This window comes from Crocuta crocuta, unplaced genomic scaffold, assembly GCF_008692635.1.
Source record: "Crocuta crocuta isolate KB4526 unplaced genomic scaffold, BGI_CrCroc_1.0 scaffold274, whole genome shotgun sequence".
NCBI classification, from domain to species: Eukaryota; Metazoa; Chordata; class Mammalia; order Carnivora; family Hyaenidae; genus Crocuta; species Crocuta crocuta.
Window position 1 is genome coordinate 3,382,372 of NW_027530222.1, and position 15,217 is coordinate 3,397,588.

At 59.8% G+C, this 15,217-nt stretch overlaps 1 protein-coding gene across 4 annotated transcripts; it reads left to right on the forward strand.

The window, feature by feature from the left end:
• Nucleotides 1-1,576: 1,576 nt before the first annotated feature.
• AMPD2 (adenosine monophosphate deaminase 2) lies at nucleotides 1,577-13,879 on the forward strand. 4 transcript variants are annotated; one of them, XM_077765595.1, is made up of 18 exons: nucleotides 1,577-2,014; nucleotides 7,190-7,320; nucleotides 7,556-7,686; nucleotides 8,244-8,312; nucleotides 8,400-8,511; nucleotides 8,762-8,948; nucleotides 9,190-9,331; nucleotides 9,452-9,541; nucleotides 9,795-9,924; nucleotides 10,073-10,267; nucleotides 10,356-10,487; nucleotides 10,703-10,866; nucleotides 11,109-11,235; nucleotides 11,327-11,490; nucleotides 11,767-11,887; nucleotides 12,163-12,336; nucleotides 12,581-12,691; nucleotides 12,849-13,879. In XM_077765595.1, exons 1-18 carry the CDS (start codon nucleotides 2,005-2,007, stop codon nucleotides 13,056-13,058), a joined length of 2,400 nt encoding a protein of 799 aa, XP_077621721.1. In that variant the 5' UTR covers nucleotides 1,577-2,004; the 3' UTR covers nucleotides 13,059-13,879. The 4 variants fall into 4 exon arrangements, with proteins under 4 accessions (XP_077621721.1, XP_077621720.1, XP_077621723.1 ...); XM_077765594.1 differs by lacking the exon at nucleotides 1,577-2,014 and adding an exon at nucleotides 2,225-2,992; XM_077765596.1 differs by lacking the exon at nucleotides 1,577-2,014 and adding an exon at nucleotides 5,815-5,940.
• Nucleotides 13,880-15,217: the final 1,338 nt, after the last annotated feature.

Here is a 15,217-nt window from a genome sequence, read left to right on the forward strand (position 1 = left end):
TTGGACCTTTATGTTTCCAGCCTTTTTATGTGATAAACATTGCAGTGATGAACAAACTCGTGCATATTTTTCTAGTAGCTCTTTAGAATAACAATTGCTGAAAGTAGAATTACTGGGTCAGATAATAGGAACTTTTTAAAAACTCTTGATTATATATTACCAAATGGCTTTCAGAAAGATTATGTTGATGTTCGTGTCAACCAGAAATGTATGTGTGTCCCATCTCACTGCACCCTTGCCTGTATTAGGATTTTTTTCCCCTTCATCTTTGCTAATTTGATGGGTAAACATGGTTATTTCCTTTGTTTTATCTGTTTCATTGCTTCTTTGTGAGGTGAACTCCCCCACCCCCATGTTTATGGAAGCCATAGTTTTTTTGAGTTTGTCCAGGGTGAGGAGGAGTGGCAGGCAGAGATCAATAGATGTGACACCACATACACACAGATAATAGGGTACAGGGTCCAGAATCCAGCCTGGGGAGAGGTGGGGGAGGCAGAGTTTGGGAAGTAATTTGACTGTGGGGGAGAATTGGGAGGAGCTGGATAAACAGCATTAATTCAACTGGGTGTGGGGAACAAAGGGCTCCTACAAGGTGGAGAAATAGGGAAAAGATTAATTATTGCTAATACACTTAATTATGCTTAGTAAGTCTTAGCTCCCCCCCTCCCCAAGTTCTCTTTAGTTAGGATTCTGTGTTACTTGGGAGTGGGGGTGCTGGCTGGGTGGGGTGTGTGTGGTTCCCCCAAACATCCCAACTCCATTTCTTTATAGGCCACCAAGAGAATCATCACGGTGCGATGTTGTCAACAAGGAACCAAGGCCAAGGACATAGTAGTGATAAGACAGACATTAACTGAGTAGTAACTACAGGCCAGGCACTGTTCTGAGCACTTAATTTATATAACGACTACTATACAAAGCAGGATCTCTTAGAGTCATTTTCTAGAGGAAATAGAAGCACTGAGAGTTCAGTAACTTCCCCACCGTCAATCACAAAGTAGGTGGAGGAGTCTGGAATTGAACCCAGGCATTCTGGCTACAGAGCCTAAACTTTTAACCAATGAATATAAAAGTAAATGTATGAAGGGGAGCCTGAACTTCGTAGCACACCGTTTATCTATGCCTGCCAGAGGAAAACAGAGGACCCCGGAGTGAGACCGCCGAGGAACAACTTCTAAAAGTGAATGAATGGGGCACCTGGCTGGCTCAGTGGTGGACGTTATGACTCTTGATCTTGGGGTTGTGAGTTCGAGCCCTACCTTTGGTGTAGAGATTTACTTAAAAATAAACTCTTATAAAACATAAAAGTGAATGAGTCCCGAGACAATACTAGCTATCTTTGATCGGCCACCGACTTTGTGCCAGGCATTGTGCAAAGGTGCTGAACGTTTAATGCTCAGAACAACTCCCTTAAGTGCGATTACACCACCCCAATTCACTGATGAGGAAGCTGACGCACAAGACTTGCCCAAGACCCGCCCGGCTAACTGCGGAGTGGCGACTGCCCACGTGGCGCGGGGAAGAGGAACCCGGCGGGGGCGGGGCCTGCCCGGAGGGGGCGGGGCCTCGGACACAGCTGGGCCTGGGGAGGCAGAGACGCCCGGAGGCGCTGTCTAGGCATCGGTGGGGTCGCACCTGTTGCGTGACTCCACCACAGTCCAGCTGCGGTAGTCCGATCCCGAACACCCAGAGACTGTGGAGAGAAGCACAGACGAGTTCCGGGTCCTGCTCTCCGGGGAGCACGTGGCCTGCTCGCCTCCTGAGCAGAGAGCTGGAAGTCGGGACTCCCGGGGTCTTCGAGGCCAGTTCAGCGGCCGAGGTCCGCCGAGGTCCGCCTCCCGCCTCCCGGCAATTTTGAAAGCCTCCCTTACCTCTTCCGTCTCAGTGCCAGGGCAGGAGGCCTTGGAGCGACTTGGCCAGGGTCTGGGTTCAGCCCTCCTCCCCTCCCTTGCGACCCCAGCTTCCCCTTGGTGCCTCCCGCAGACCCCTCCGGGCTCCAGCAGCATGGCCTCAGGTGAGTGTCTGTGCCTATGATGGGGGGAGGGTCTCTGGAGTACATGGCCAGGGTGACAAGAGGGTGGGGGTCTCAGCCCAGCCCCCAGCCCTAGGGAAGGTGGCCGTCTCCTCCTGGGGCGGGTCTGGGAGAGCAGAGCCCGGGTGCGGAAAGACAAAAGTCAGAAGTCGCTCGGTCTCCTGGCCAGACCCCCCAGAGACGCCCCTGCTTCCTGGCCTCCCTGCCTTCCTAGAAGGTAGCGGATGCCGGCCAGTGGAATTTTCCCAAGACAGGCTCCTCCCCGCTGGGTCGGGATTCTCAGTTCTACCCCATCCTCCCAGAGCGGGGCTACCCCTGGGGCTGGGAGTCTGACGGAGAAGAGAAAAGGGGACTGTGTCCCAGAGGGGCTGGGTTTTCACGGAGTGTGTCTGCTCTGAGACAGATGTGTTCTGCGCTTGGGGGAGCTCGCGCTGGACTCCTGTTTATTAGGATTTTTTTCTCCTATGCTGGCTGGACCAGCTAGCGCGGACTTTGACTCCTTTGCCCCAGATCCCTTGCAAGGGGCAAGACCCCCCGCAGGGGTCAGTGGAGTGCCAGGGGCTGGCCCTTCCCCATCTTGTTGGCTCACCTCCAACCCCTCAGGCCCAGCTACCATCAGTCGCGTCACTCCGGGGTCTGAGGAGGGAAGGGAAGGGATAAGAGGCGGGGATGGCGGTCCCCCTCCCCGAGGTTGCCTAGACAACATCAGAAATCGTGGCCAGGGCCTCTTCCGCCTGCGGGGCTTCTGCTTCCTGCATCAGTCACTCCCGCTGGGGGCGGGGCAGAGGAAGGGGTTGGATGTGGCAGAGCCAGGCCCAGCTGGTGCGGCTCAGACTCCCCCCGCCATCGCCATCGCCGCGGCGCGAGCCATGGCATCCAACCCATCTGGCCCCGGCAGTCCCAAGGCCAAATATCCCTTTAAGAAGCTGGCCAGCCTGCAGGCCTCCTCTGCAGTACCAGGTGAGTGAGTGTGTGCTTCGTAGCCTCAGCCACTGGCTCTCCCCCACCACCGCTGGCCCTGGCTACTGGTCCCATCAGAGGGGGTACCCCTTCTCCTGCACCCTCTCTGCGGTGGTGCCCCTTGTCCTCCATCCCAGGGACGGCCGGCTTGGGAGGTGGTGTGGAGAGGGCGGTGTGGTGGAGGGTGACAGGTTTCTATGCTCCGTGTCGCGGGTGCTGCCCTCTGTAATGAGGAGTGGGCGTGGGCGTAGGTGCAGCAAGAAGTGTGTTTGCACACGTGTCAGCATGTGGATGTGCTAAGACTGTTTGCATGTGGAGTGTGTGTGAATGGAGAGGGAGATGTGTGGGACTGACTGATTTGTGGGCTGGCCACACTGCTGGCGGCTGTGTCTTTACCAGGCAGTCTCGGGCTGTCCTGTGGTTAGTGCCCCTTCCGAGGACCCCAGATCTGGAATCCCCTTCCTTGGGGTCTGATGATGGGGCACGCTTGTTGCTCTCAGGCTTCTCAGGGCTGGGGACTCATCATTTGCTGTTTGCCCACTCCTGGTCTGTCTTGGGAGTGTCCTCAGAAGTATGGGGTGTTCTTGGGCCATGCCTGTTTGGGGGCTCAGGCTGGGGCCACTGCCTGCCGGTGTGTGCTCTGATACCCTTTGGTTTGGCTCCCACTCTGGTAGACATCTCTGCACCATTTGGAGCAGGCAGCGTGGAGTGGCTGTGACCATCTCCCTGAGGGCTAGACTGCCAGAGTCTGTGCTTGCTGAGGGCTATCTACCTGCCATCTGCTGCCCCCAGGTTTTGTGGCTAAGGAAGGACCGCCCCCCATTTTGGGTACCCGGTCATGCCCGTCTTTTCTCCCCTCCCCTCAGCAGCTGTCTGTACCTATAGCCTGATCACCCAGCGCCTGTCTTTTCTTAGGCCACTGAAGATCCTGACCTGAGGTCAGCGCTGTCCTGAGGGTCTGTATTTTCTGTGTCCGGGTCTGGGCCATTGTACCCAGTTGTACCCTGTGCAGCTAGATCTGCACACCTTTGGGTGGTCACTCGGTGGGAGCATCTGATATTTATGGGTCAAAGCCTCGGGCACCTCTCTGCGTACTTAGGCAGTCTTGGCAGTGAGTGAGGGGCTCCTGGTCAGAGGGTAGGTGAGGTGGCAAGATCTTGGAGTTGATGGGAGCAGTCACTTCTGGCTTTTGGTGGACGTGTGTGTGTGTGTGTGTGTGTGTGTGTGTGTGTGTGTGTGTGTGTTGCAGGGGCACAGACTCAGAGGAAGGGACCAGCAGGCTGGCAGCTGGGTCTTCTAGGCCCACCTCTAGTGAACCCCAGCAGCAGCCCTGGGCAGGGGCCTGCAGCCTGGACGAATGGCTCTGGCTGCTGGAACCTTTCCAGGTCACCCCTGCGTTTCAGGGGAGATCCGGGGCCACCCTGCTGAGACAGGAAGTTATGATTCAACTCCTGCTGACCTGATAAGGGACCCGCCCTGGAGGTCTGCTGTCAGCCTCCCCTGCAGGGGCTGGAAGTGGAGAGGAGTTGTGTAGGATCAAGGTTCTTGGGCAGGCAAGAACCTGAGCTCTGTCTTACACCCTGTGTGTGGAAACGGTGCCCATCTTTCTTTCCTCTTCCTGCTCTGCCCTCTTCCAAGTATGAGATAGTTTCACCCGCCATCTCCACCCCTGTCAAGTTCTGTTCTCTTTGCTGCCGTTCACTGCTTGCTTCTATTGGCCTGAGGTGGACCTCAGAAGCTCTCACCCTCCCTAGTAGGTGGGAAATTGGGAGGTGTTGGAGGGCCCCAGGAGTTCATAATCGCAGATTATGGTGTTTTACAGAATACTTGCAGAGCTGTATCTCTTTGAGCCTTATGGCAGTTTGTGGCGAGGCAGGGCAGGACCCGCTTATCGCCCCGTTATTATAGGACCTGAAGCCTCCAGGAGGCAGAGACGTGCTAGTAAGTGGGAACAGAGTCAGACTCAAGTCCTCCAAATTCTAGTCCCTTATCTCCCACACTTCTCCTTCTGGACGGTTTGTCTCTAACGATATGCTTGGAACCATGGGGTTAGAGGTCTGGGCAGCCGTGAGCCAGCCCCCTGGGCAGCAGAGAAGCTCAGTAACTAGTCCCTACCTGGAGTGAGTCACTTCCCTTACTGCCACCCAACTTCTCTCTCAAGAAGAGGCTTTGTTTGTCCCAGGGAACCCCATAGTCAGGGGACCCAGGGGACCGTGGATTGCAAAACAAGGCCCCTGGGCAGAGGAAGCTGGCCTGGGGCTGTTGGGTTTGGAAATGAGAGCTGCTCACCCCCACTTCACTCCCCGCTACTCTTTGGCCAGGAGGACCCTACCCACTCACTATCCCCAAGGGTCGTGCATTTTATTTTATTTTTTTTTTATGTTTTATTTATTTCTAGGAGAGGGAGAGAGACAGCGTGAGCAGGGGAGGGTCAGAGAGAGAGGGAGTCACAGACTCTGAAACAGGCTCCAGGCTCTGAGCTGGCAGTCAGCACAGAGCCCGACGCGGGGCTCGAACCCACGAACCGCGAGATCATGACCTAAGCTTAACCGACTAAGCCACCCAGGCGCCCCAAGGGTAGTGCATTTTAAGGAGGCTTGGCCCCTCCCAGCCAGACTGCCCAGCCCTTATCAGCCTACTTTGCTCCACCCCCTTGGGGGCTCCGCTTTAGGCTGGGCGCTGGTGCTGTAGAGGTTAAGGCCCTGTTCACTTCCTGGTTGGTTCCTCTTATTTCCCAACTCTGATGCTCCTTCCCTCGATTTCTGGCTCCCCTGGGCTTCCCTAGCCCCCTGCTCGCTGTCATCCTAGGGTCTCCCCTGCATGTTGCTGCACTTGGTACAGCCCATGCCGGCCCCTGAGCTGTCCTAGGGGACTGGCTACAGCTCCACTCAGCAAACAGGCCGGCAAGGGGCACAGGGCTGCTGGCCGGAGCTGCCTGAACTCTGCAGGTAGGACCCAGGCAGGCATGGGGGAGAGCAGGGGCTGGGCCCTGGATCTGGGGCAGGCACCTCCTCTTCCTTTTGTCCAGCCTTGGGACCCAACTCTGGGGGGGTTGTGAAGTGGGTCTACAGACTTTAAAGCATGCTACCTGGGCAGAGCCTCCAATTTGTCCCTAAGACGCGGTGGAGACGGGAAAGGTCGGTGCTGGAAGGGAATATCCTTCGTGGCTGGCTGGGGGGAGAGTCCAGCTGGGTGTGGAGAGCTTCCTGGTGGGGAGGGTGGGGCTGCTGAGCCCAGGGAGGGTCCTTCGGGGTTGGCTGGGAGCTCAGGCGGCCCCTCTAGACTAGCAGCTTCAAGGCCTTTAGTGCCAGCCTCTTGCTGGTGCAGCTGAGGAGTTCTGTTCCCCATGTGGAGAGGCCCTGGCTTCTGATACTCCCGTCCCCAGGCCCTCCCTGGGGCCTCCGGCCCAGATCCTGGGGCCTCCGAGTGGCGCAGATGTTTGTGGCAGCTCCCTTTGGAGGGGCAGCCAGCAGTGGGAGGGGCAGGCTGGGGCCAGGCCACATCTTGGCAGCCCTGGGGTCCTGGGGGAGAAGGCAGGCCACTGGGGAGGAGGTAGGGTTACTGCTGCCAACCAGGTCCTCCACTTCCTCTCCTCCTCTTCCCTTAGGGTCTGGTCCCCAGTTCAGAGCTAAGTGGCAGCTGCGACTTGCCTGTGCTCTGTAGGTCTGGGTTGTCAGGTGCTGGCCCTGGGTTTCTGAGAGGAAGGTTGCTGGGGCCAGAGGCGGGTCTGATCCCGGCCTGCCTGGCCTGGCGGCTGTGGGCTGGGGATTGCTGGCGTGGTCACCAGGTCCTTAATGAGTCCCACACCAGTGTGTGTGTGTGTGTATGTGTGTGTGTGTGTGTGTACACACGTGTGCCAGCCTGCCTGTAGGGGTCCCCTGCTCACCGAGGCAGCAGTTCCTAGCCCAGGATTCAGATTCTTATTCCTGGAGTGAGGGAATCCGCTTGCTCTAGGGGCAGACCCAGGACCCCCACTCCTGAGCCTGGGACGCGTGAAGGGCCCTGTGCTAGACTGTGAGGGCGAGGTCCTCTGGAGGCCACACGCAGGCCCCTTCCTCAGCCTCTGAGGGGGGACTGTCTACTTTCCAAGCCCCGGCCTCTCTCTGGGGCGGGCCTGGGGCCTGCAGGGGCCCAGCGCTTCTGGTGCGCACAGGCCCTGCCCTCCACCCTTTGACCCTGGCATCACTGTCTCCACAGAGGCTCGGGGTGGGCTGGGGGCCCCTCCGCTGCAGTCTGCCCGATCCCTGCCAGGCCCTGCCCCCTGCCTCAAGCACTTCCCACTCGACCTACGCACGTCTATGGATGGCAAATGCAAGGAGATCGCCGAGGTATCGCCTGGCACCTCCCCCTGTGTCCCTCCACCGCTGTCCCCGTGCCCTGTCTCTGCTCCCCACACCCCTCCATCTCAGCTGTCCCCTTACTTCACGCTTGGCTGTGCCCTGATCCCTAGCCTCTCCCAGGTACCTCCGGCTCCTGCTGCTCTCACCCCATCCCTAGACTCTGCAAGCGAGGGCCCAGCGGCCGAGAGCTAGGCCACACTGACCCTTCCTTCCCTCCCACCAGGAGCTGTTCAGCCGCTCCCTGGCTGAGAGCGAGCTCCGTAGTGCCCCGTACGAGTTCCCTGAGGAGAGCCCCATTGAGCAGCTGGAGGAGCGGAGGCAGCGCCTGGAGAGGCAGATCAGCCAGGATGTCAAGTAAGCCCCCAGCCCCAGAGTTCAGCAAGCAGCCATGGACTGGCAGATTCAGACAGCTGCAGGGGTGGGGGGTGGGGCACAGCCCGCAGCCATTGTTGTGGGGGACACCGCCAGGCAGCGGTGGGAGGGGACACAGCCTGACAGCTGCAGGGTTGGGGATAGGGGGCACAGAGTCCCTCCGTCTCTGCCCAGTGTCCCCCCGTCTCTGTTGGGACACTTTCAGAGCCTCGTCTCTGTCCCTCTCCCGTCCTGTCCTCCCGCTGGGGCCCACTAGGGAGCAGCATAGAGCAGTGGTGTGAAGCACAGGCTTTGGAGTCGGGCTGTTGAATTCTGGTTCTGTCTTCTGCCCACCAGAGCGGCGTAGAACATGCCGCTCAGCTTCTGGGTGTGCTTTCTCATATCTGATGCGGGGCAGGACAGCACAGTGCAGGGTTCTACAGCCCCACAAGGCCACGAGGAACAACACGTGCACAGCAGCCAGCACAGTGCAGGGACCGGAGAACAAGGGCCATCCGTCCCTTGTCACCTGCCTGACCTCTTGCCCTTCTCATTTCTAGGCTGGAGCCAGACATCCTGCTTCGGGCCAAGCAAGATTTCCTGAAGACAGACAGTGACGCAGACTTCCAGTGAGGAGGGCAGAAGGGGCGTGGGGGATGTGGGGATGTGGGGGGGGGGGNCCAGCCCCTTCCCTTGTACTCTCTCCCTGTATGTAGGCTCTACAAGGAGCAGAGCGAGGGGCAAGGTGACCGGGGCCTGCGGGACCGAGATGTGGTGCTAGAGCGGGAATTTCAGCGGGTCACCATCTCCGGCGAGGAGAAGTGTGGGGTCAGTATGGGCAGGGCCTTGGGTCTCGCTCCCCTCAATTCCACAGGGCCCCATTGGCGGGCTCTCCCGGCTTGAGAACTGGGTGGGGCTGGGGTGGGCTTTTTTTCTCATTTCAAAAGCTGGAGGGGCAAAGGGTCTGGCTGTTCGCTAGAGNGTGCTGTTTCTGGGGTCAAGGCCTTGGGTAAGAGGTGAGGGTGGGCCTGGTGTGTATCTGAGACCAAGGAGTGTGACCCAATGTCCTTGTCTCCAGGTGCCATTCACAGACCTGCTGGATGCAGCCAAGAGTGTGGTGCGGGCACTCTTTATCCGGGAGAAGTACATGGCCCTGTCCCTGCAGAGTTTCTGTCCCACCACCCGCCGGTACCTGCAGCAGCTGGCTGAGAAGCCCCTGGAGACACGGACCTATGAGCAGGGCCCCGACACGCCTGTGTCTGCTGGTGGGACCCCTCATCCCTGCCAGCTCCTTCTCTGGGTGCCCTGGTGTCCCAGGCTCCCTGAGCTTGGTGCCCAGGAACCTCCACCCTGCCTGCTTCTTCCCACCCAGGCTCATTCCAGCCTCTTGGTACTTGGTGGGTGGAGGCAGGGGCAGGAGCTCTCGCCCTCTGTGGAGCTTCTGGGCTGGGCAGCGGATGGCCTGGAGGAGCCCTGGCCCTGACTCCACCTTCCCCACTCCTGCAGATGCCCCGGTGCACCCCCCTGCGCTGGAACAGCACCCGTATGAGCACTGTGAGCCGAGCACCATGCCTGGGGACCTGGGCTTGGGTCTGCGCATGGTACAGGGCGTGGTGCACGTCTACACCCACAAGGAAACTGATGATCAGTAAGTGGGCGTGGGGAGTGCTGGGGGGGGGTGGGGGGAAGCCCTGTGGGGGCTGCATTGGCTTGGGGGGTTCCGTGGGGCACGACATGCTCTCTCACCCAAGCTCTTGCTGCGTGTCAGTTGCTCAGAGATGGAGCTGCCGTACCCTGACCTGCAAGAATTTGTGGCAGATGTCAATGTGCTGATGGCCCTGATTATCAATGGCCCCATGTGAGTCTCTGCCTGTCTCAGACATTAGGCTCCCTTCCCATCTTGGGTTCTCCAGCCTCAGCCCTGCCCCAGACACCTGCCACCTTCTCTTACCCCTTCACAGTCACTGAGTGACTAGACTTTTCCTCCGTCTTTGGCCCCCGGGCATCTCAGTCCTGCACCCTCCCGCCTCCCCTCTCTGCCTCGTTACCCATGCCCTCCCCAGGGACCTCTCTGTGGCCTAGAGCCGCTGCCTTGTTCTCTTCCTGCCCAGAAAGTCCTTCTGCTATCGTCGGCTACAGTACCTGAGCTCCAAGTTCCAGATGCACGTGCTGCTCAACGAGATGAAGGAGCTGGCTGCGCAGAAGAAGGTGCCACACCGAGACTTCTACAACATCCGCAAGGTGGGCCCCCGCTCTGTGCCCAGCCCTGCACCCCTGCCCAGCCTCCCTTGCAGGGCCTGGACTCTCTCCAGAGTCCTCTACCAGCCTACGGCGCAGGCCCCAGGCTCTCCTGGCCTCGAGGGAACCCAGAAGCCCTGTTCCACCCCAGGTGGACACGCACATCCATGCCTCGTCCTGCATGAACCAGAAGCACCTGCTGCGCTTCATCAAACGGGCGATGAAGCGGCACCTGGAGGAGATCGTGCACGTGGAGCAGGGCCGCGAGCAGACGCTGCGGGAGGTCTTTCAGAGCATGAATCTCACTGCCTATGACCTGAGCGTGGACACGCTGGACATGCATGCGGTCTGTCCCGGTGGCACAGGGGCCCAGGGGCTGGGTCAGTGTGTGGACCAGGGGGCAGGGGTGACCTAGGCCCGCCTGTCTTCCCCAGGACAGAAACACCTTCCATCGCTTTGACAAGTTCAATGCCAAATACAATCCCATTGGGGAGTCTGTCCTCCGAGAGATCTTCATCAAAACGGACAACAGGGTCTCTGGAAAGTACTTTGCCCACATTATCAAGGTGAGGAGGAGTGGCTGCCAGGTCCCGCGTGGCAGGGGCGGCAGCAGCAGCCTTGAGCAGCCCTTCAGTGGCCCATGTGGGAGCCTGGTATCCGGGGGAGGCCAGTGAGGAGACTGGTAGGGGCATGAAGACGTCCAGCTGAGCACACACGGTGGGTGCAGAGATAGGGGCGGTGGGAGCCTGAGTGTAATGGCCGCCCCGTGCGTGTCTCTCAGGAGGTGATGTCAGACCTGGAGGAGAGCAAATACCAGAACGCGGAGCTGCGACTCTCCATCTACGGGCGCTCAAGGGATGAGTGGGACAAGCTGGCCTGCTGGGCCGTGAGGCACAAAGTGCACTCCCCTAACGTGCGCTGGCTGGTGCAAGTGCCCCGCCTCTTGTGAGTGTCCCTGGGAGTGGGAGGGAACGTGGGGGGGCAGAATTCGAGGGGCCAGGGCCTGCCTTGGCCGACCCTCTCCCGTCCCGGCCAAGCCCTCTGAGCAGAAGAGAAACCCCCCGGTTCCACTCATGGTCTGCCCAGCCTGGCCCACCCAGTGTGGCTCAGAAGCGCTTCTTTGATGTCAGGCCGAGCTCTGATGCTCGCTGACCTGCACGTCCTGTGTGTGCATGTCCCACCTGCAGTGACGTGTACCGCACCAAGGGCCAGCTGGCCAACTTCCAGGAGATGCTGGAGAACATCTTCCTGCCACTGTTTGAGGCCACCGTGCACCCTGCCAGCCACCCCGAGCTGCACCTCTTCTTGGAGCACGTGAGGGGGCAGTGCGGGGCAGAGTGTGGGGAGGGGGGCTTGCTTTGGGTGCAGCTGCGGCTCTGGGCCTGACCCCAGGGTCCTGTGCCAGGTGGACGGCTTTGACAGTGTGGATGATGAGTCTAAGCCCGAAAATCACGTCTTCAACCTGGAGAGCCCTCTCCCCGAGGCCTGGGTGGAGGAGGACAACCCACCCTATGCCTACTACCTGTACTACACCTTTGCCAACATGGCCATGCTGAACCACCTGCGCAGGTGCATGCTCCACCGGTGTGGGGTCTCTACACACTCCCCCTCGGCTCCCCGCTCCCATCACCTCTCCCGCTGCTCTGGCCCGGGGCTGCCAGGGCCCTGCCCCTCCTCCTGCCCCAATTCCTGGACCCAGGGGCTCTTTCTGCGCCACCAGGGCTCCATGGCTCACCGCTCAGAGCCAAGGACCTGGCCCTGGCCCCTTTTCCCAGGCCCACACAGTCACTGGGTGGGAGCGCAGGAGCCCAGGCTCGGGAGCTGATGTTCTCCTTGCGCCCCCAGGCAGAGGGGCTTCCACACGTTTGTGCTGAGGCCGCACTGTGGGGAAGCCGGGCCCATCCACCACCTGGTGTCGGCCTTCATGCTGGCGGAGAACATCTCTCACGGGCTGCTCCTGCGCAAGGTCAGCATGTGCACCCGCAGCGCCCCCTCCCAATTGCTCACCTTCCTTTCAACCCTTTGGGCCTCTTCAGCAGCTTATCTTCCTTCTCACCAAACCCCCAGTTTGGACTCTGCCTCATCCCTAGCCTCCACAGGGAGGCCCTAGCTTGGATTTGGGCTGTAAATGACCCTTCGTACCTCCCCGTCTCCTGCTCCTGGGGCCTGTGCCCTCCAGGCCCAGGTGCCCTCCCCAGCCTTGAGGCCATCTGACAGGCCCCCTCACTGTTGCCCGCGCAGGCCCCAGTCCTGCAGTACCTGTATTACCTGGCCCAGGTCGGCATCGCCATGTCCCCGCTCAGCAATAACAGCCTCTTCCTCAGCTACCACCGGAACCCGCTACCTGAGTACCTGTCCCGTGGCCTCATGGTCTCGCTGTCCACTGATGATCCCCTGCAGTTCCACTTCACCAAGGTCAGGGCCCGGAGGGTGACCAGGCCAGCCATGGTTCTGGGAGGCAAAGGGCACCCCTCCCCTCAGCACCTGGCTCTCAGGGCTGGTGCTGCCCCCTGCTGGTGCAGTGTGCAACGTGTCATGGCAAACCCCCGAGGTGGGGGTGGGGGGGGAATGGGGCGCCGGTACTGGCTGAGGGCAGGGGTGGGCAGGGACTGGGTGGCCGGCCCAGGGGCACCTGTCTGAGGGAAACGGGCCTGTGCAGGAGCCACTGATGGAGGAGTATAGCATCGCCACCCAGGTGTGGAAGCTCAGCTCCTGCGACATGTGTGAGCTGGCCCGCAACAGTGTGCTCATGAGCGGCTTCTCCCACAAGGTACCACAGCCACCTGCCTGCCACCTGGCGGCCACCCTCTCCTCTCCTTCTCTGCCTTGGGGAAAGTCCCAGGGGTGCTGGCCCGGGATGGTTCAGGGCCGGGGGCGGGCCCCTAAGAGCTGGCTGCAGGCCTTCCCGATCACCGTGCCCACTGCAGGTGAAGAGCCACTGGCTGGGACCCAACTATACGAAGGAGGGCCCCGAGGGCAACGACATCCGCCGTACTAACGTGCCGGACATCCGTGTGGGCTACCGCTACGAGACCTTGTGCCAGGAGCTGGCGCTCATCACGCAAGCTGTCCAGAGTGAGACCCTGGAGACCATCCCGGAGGAGGCTGGTGTCACCACAAGCCCGGGGCCTCAGTGAGCCCGGCCCACACAGGGGCCCCTGCATCTCAGCACCTCGGCCACATTTCATCCTCAGACCCCTCCCACCCTGTTGCGTCTGCATGTGTCCGGTCTTTGTTGTTCTGTCCTGCATGTCTCCAGCCTGGCTCTGTCCCCGTGCCACCTCTGTGGCAGTAGTGCCCAGAATCGGCTTTGCCCTCGTCCGGGCCTGAAGGCCCAGCTCTGCGGGCCGCCCTGCCCATGGCCCTGTCCCAGGAACCTCTGCAGCCTGGCTGTCCTGTGGGCCTCTAAGTGTCCGCAGGGGCTAGCGACAGCTGAGGGGGGCTGGCCCCTCTAGCCCTGGGGGTCCTGCCTGGGCAGATTTCGTCTCGTGTATGTGGCTGGGGAGCAGTCCGGTGGGGCCGGGGCGTACCTGCTGGGGGTCTATGGGGCTCCAGCAGCGCCGCAGTGGGCAGGGTTGGGCCGAGAGCTCGGTCACAGCCCTGGCTGCCTGGACTCGGGCCTCACGTGCTGGAGCACCGCCTCCAGCAAGTCACTGCCTAGCAGCCTTCTTCGTCCTTCCCCCGGCCTACATGCCCCTGGGCGTCAGCTTCGTGTGCCTCTGTGGGAGGGGCAGCCGCCCTGTGTTGTATCTGGGGCCACTGCAGCTGGAGGGTCCTGAATCTGTCACCAGCCCTGGGGGTGGTATCCCCACTGTGGTCCCCAGAGCTTTGGCCAGACCTGAATCCACTTGGTCCCCTGTGTTGTGTTCTGGACTGAAGTCTTTGCTGTGAAATGCAGTGTTTCACACAATCCCATCTTTCCTAGTGCATGAGAAATAAAGATTATTTAAGTAATGAGGCAGGTGGGGTATCTGTTGGGGAGAGGGAGAGTCATGGTGGGGGTGGCTGAGGGTGGATCCAGGCGCCTTGTGGGTAGAGGTACAGGGAACCCTAAAGGGGGGGCCTGGGCCTGGCTGATGTGTATTTGTGCACGTGGAAACTAACGAGGGAAGCTGGGTGGGAGGAGAGGCTCCCAGGGACCCTTCTGCCACCCCAGGCCCTCATCCAGCCTGCCCCCTCTGAAGTAGACACTTGGCCCCAGGTCCAGGGCATACCCCTCTTGTATCACTTTGGGGGGCTAGCGTCCTTTCCACCTCCTGCTTCCTCACTTCCAGCCTTTCAGGATAGCCAGGTACATGTGGGAATATGTACTTCCAAGCAGACGTGAGGCCAGTGGTTCTCGAACTTGGGACACCAGGCTTTTCTGGGGAGCTTGTTTAAAATGCCATTTCCAGGGGCGCCTGGGTGGCTCAGTTGGTTAAGCGTCCGACTTTGGCTCAGGTCATGATCTCACAGCTCGTGAGTTCGAGCCTTACATCAGGGCTCTGTGCTGACAGCTCAGAGCCTGGAGCCTGCTTCGGATTCTGTGTCTCCCTCTCTCTTTTCCCCTCCCCCACTCATGCTCTGCCTCTCTTTCAAAAATAAACATTAACTTTTTTTTTTTTTAAATAAATAAATAAAATGCCATTTCCAGGTCCTACCCTCAGCGGTCCTGATTCGGTGGGTGGGGGGCGTGGCACGGACCATGCAAGCTCCCTGGCACCTTCTCTTCTAAGGGTTGCAGCAAGCCTGTGCCTTCGGGACCCAGCCTTCCCCAATTTGGCTTCAGTCCACGTTCAGTGCACAGTCTCCAGACCACCCCCTGAGGCACAGAGGTTGCTGGAGTGGGTTGCCCAAGTGCAGGAGAAAAGCGGGACGTGCCCTGTGCTACGCAGGATCTTGGGTTGGGGACAGAGAAGCCTGTGGATGCTGTTGCTGCCAAGTAGGGAGATGGATGGGCTTGCGCTTCAGAAACAATTAGCCCGGGAACAGCGGGGGCGGGTGTAATTGAGGGCCTGGTGAGGGAGCAAGAGGCTGGCTGCCTCCCCTCCTGTCAGCTGGCTCTGCCCCAGCCCTGCCTCTCCTTCGGCAGACGTTGCATCTGCACCTCATCCTGTGCCTCTGAGCAGAACCTCTCTTGATGCCCCTGGCCCCTGAGGGCCGTTAGCCACCAGCCTTACTCCCAGCCAAGACAAGGGTCCTTCAGTCTCCAGAAGGCATCCTTTGCCAATTCATTTTAGCCATTTGTATATGGTGAAATCAAATGTACCACTCTGGCTGATTTCTGGTTCGGGAAAACAGGCTCAGGAGGTGCAAG

What these genes read in the sequence shown, in the direction of transcription:
- AMPD2 (XM_077765594.1), top strand. Translation starts at nt 2,497, where the DNA reads ATGCTGGCTGGACCAGCTAGCGCGGACTTTGACTCCTTTGCCCCAGAT. An exon ending in CCGGCGAGGAGAAGTGTGGG is followed by an intron (nt 8,512 to 8,761) that starts GTCAGTATGGGC and finishes CCTTGTCTCCAG; the next exon opens with GTGCCATTCACAGACCTGCT. An exon ending in TGAGCGGCTTCTCCCACAAG is followed by an intron (nt 12,692 to 12,848) that starts GTACCACAGCCA and finishes TGCCCACTGCAG; the next exon opens with GTGAAGAGCCACTGGCTGGG.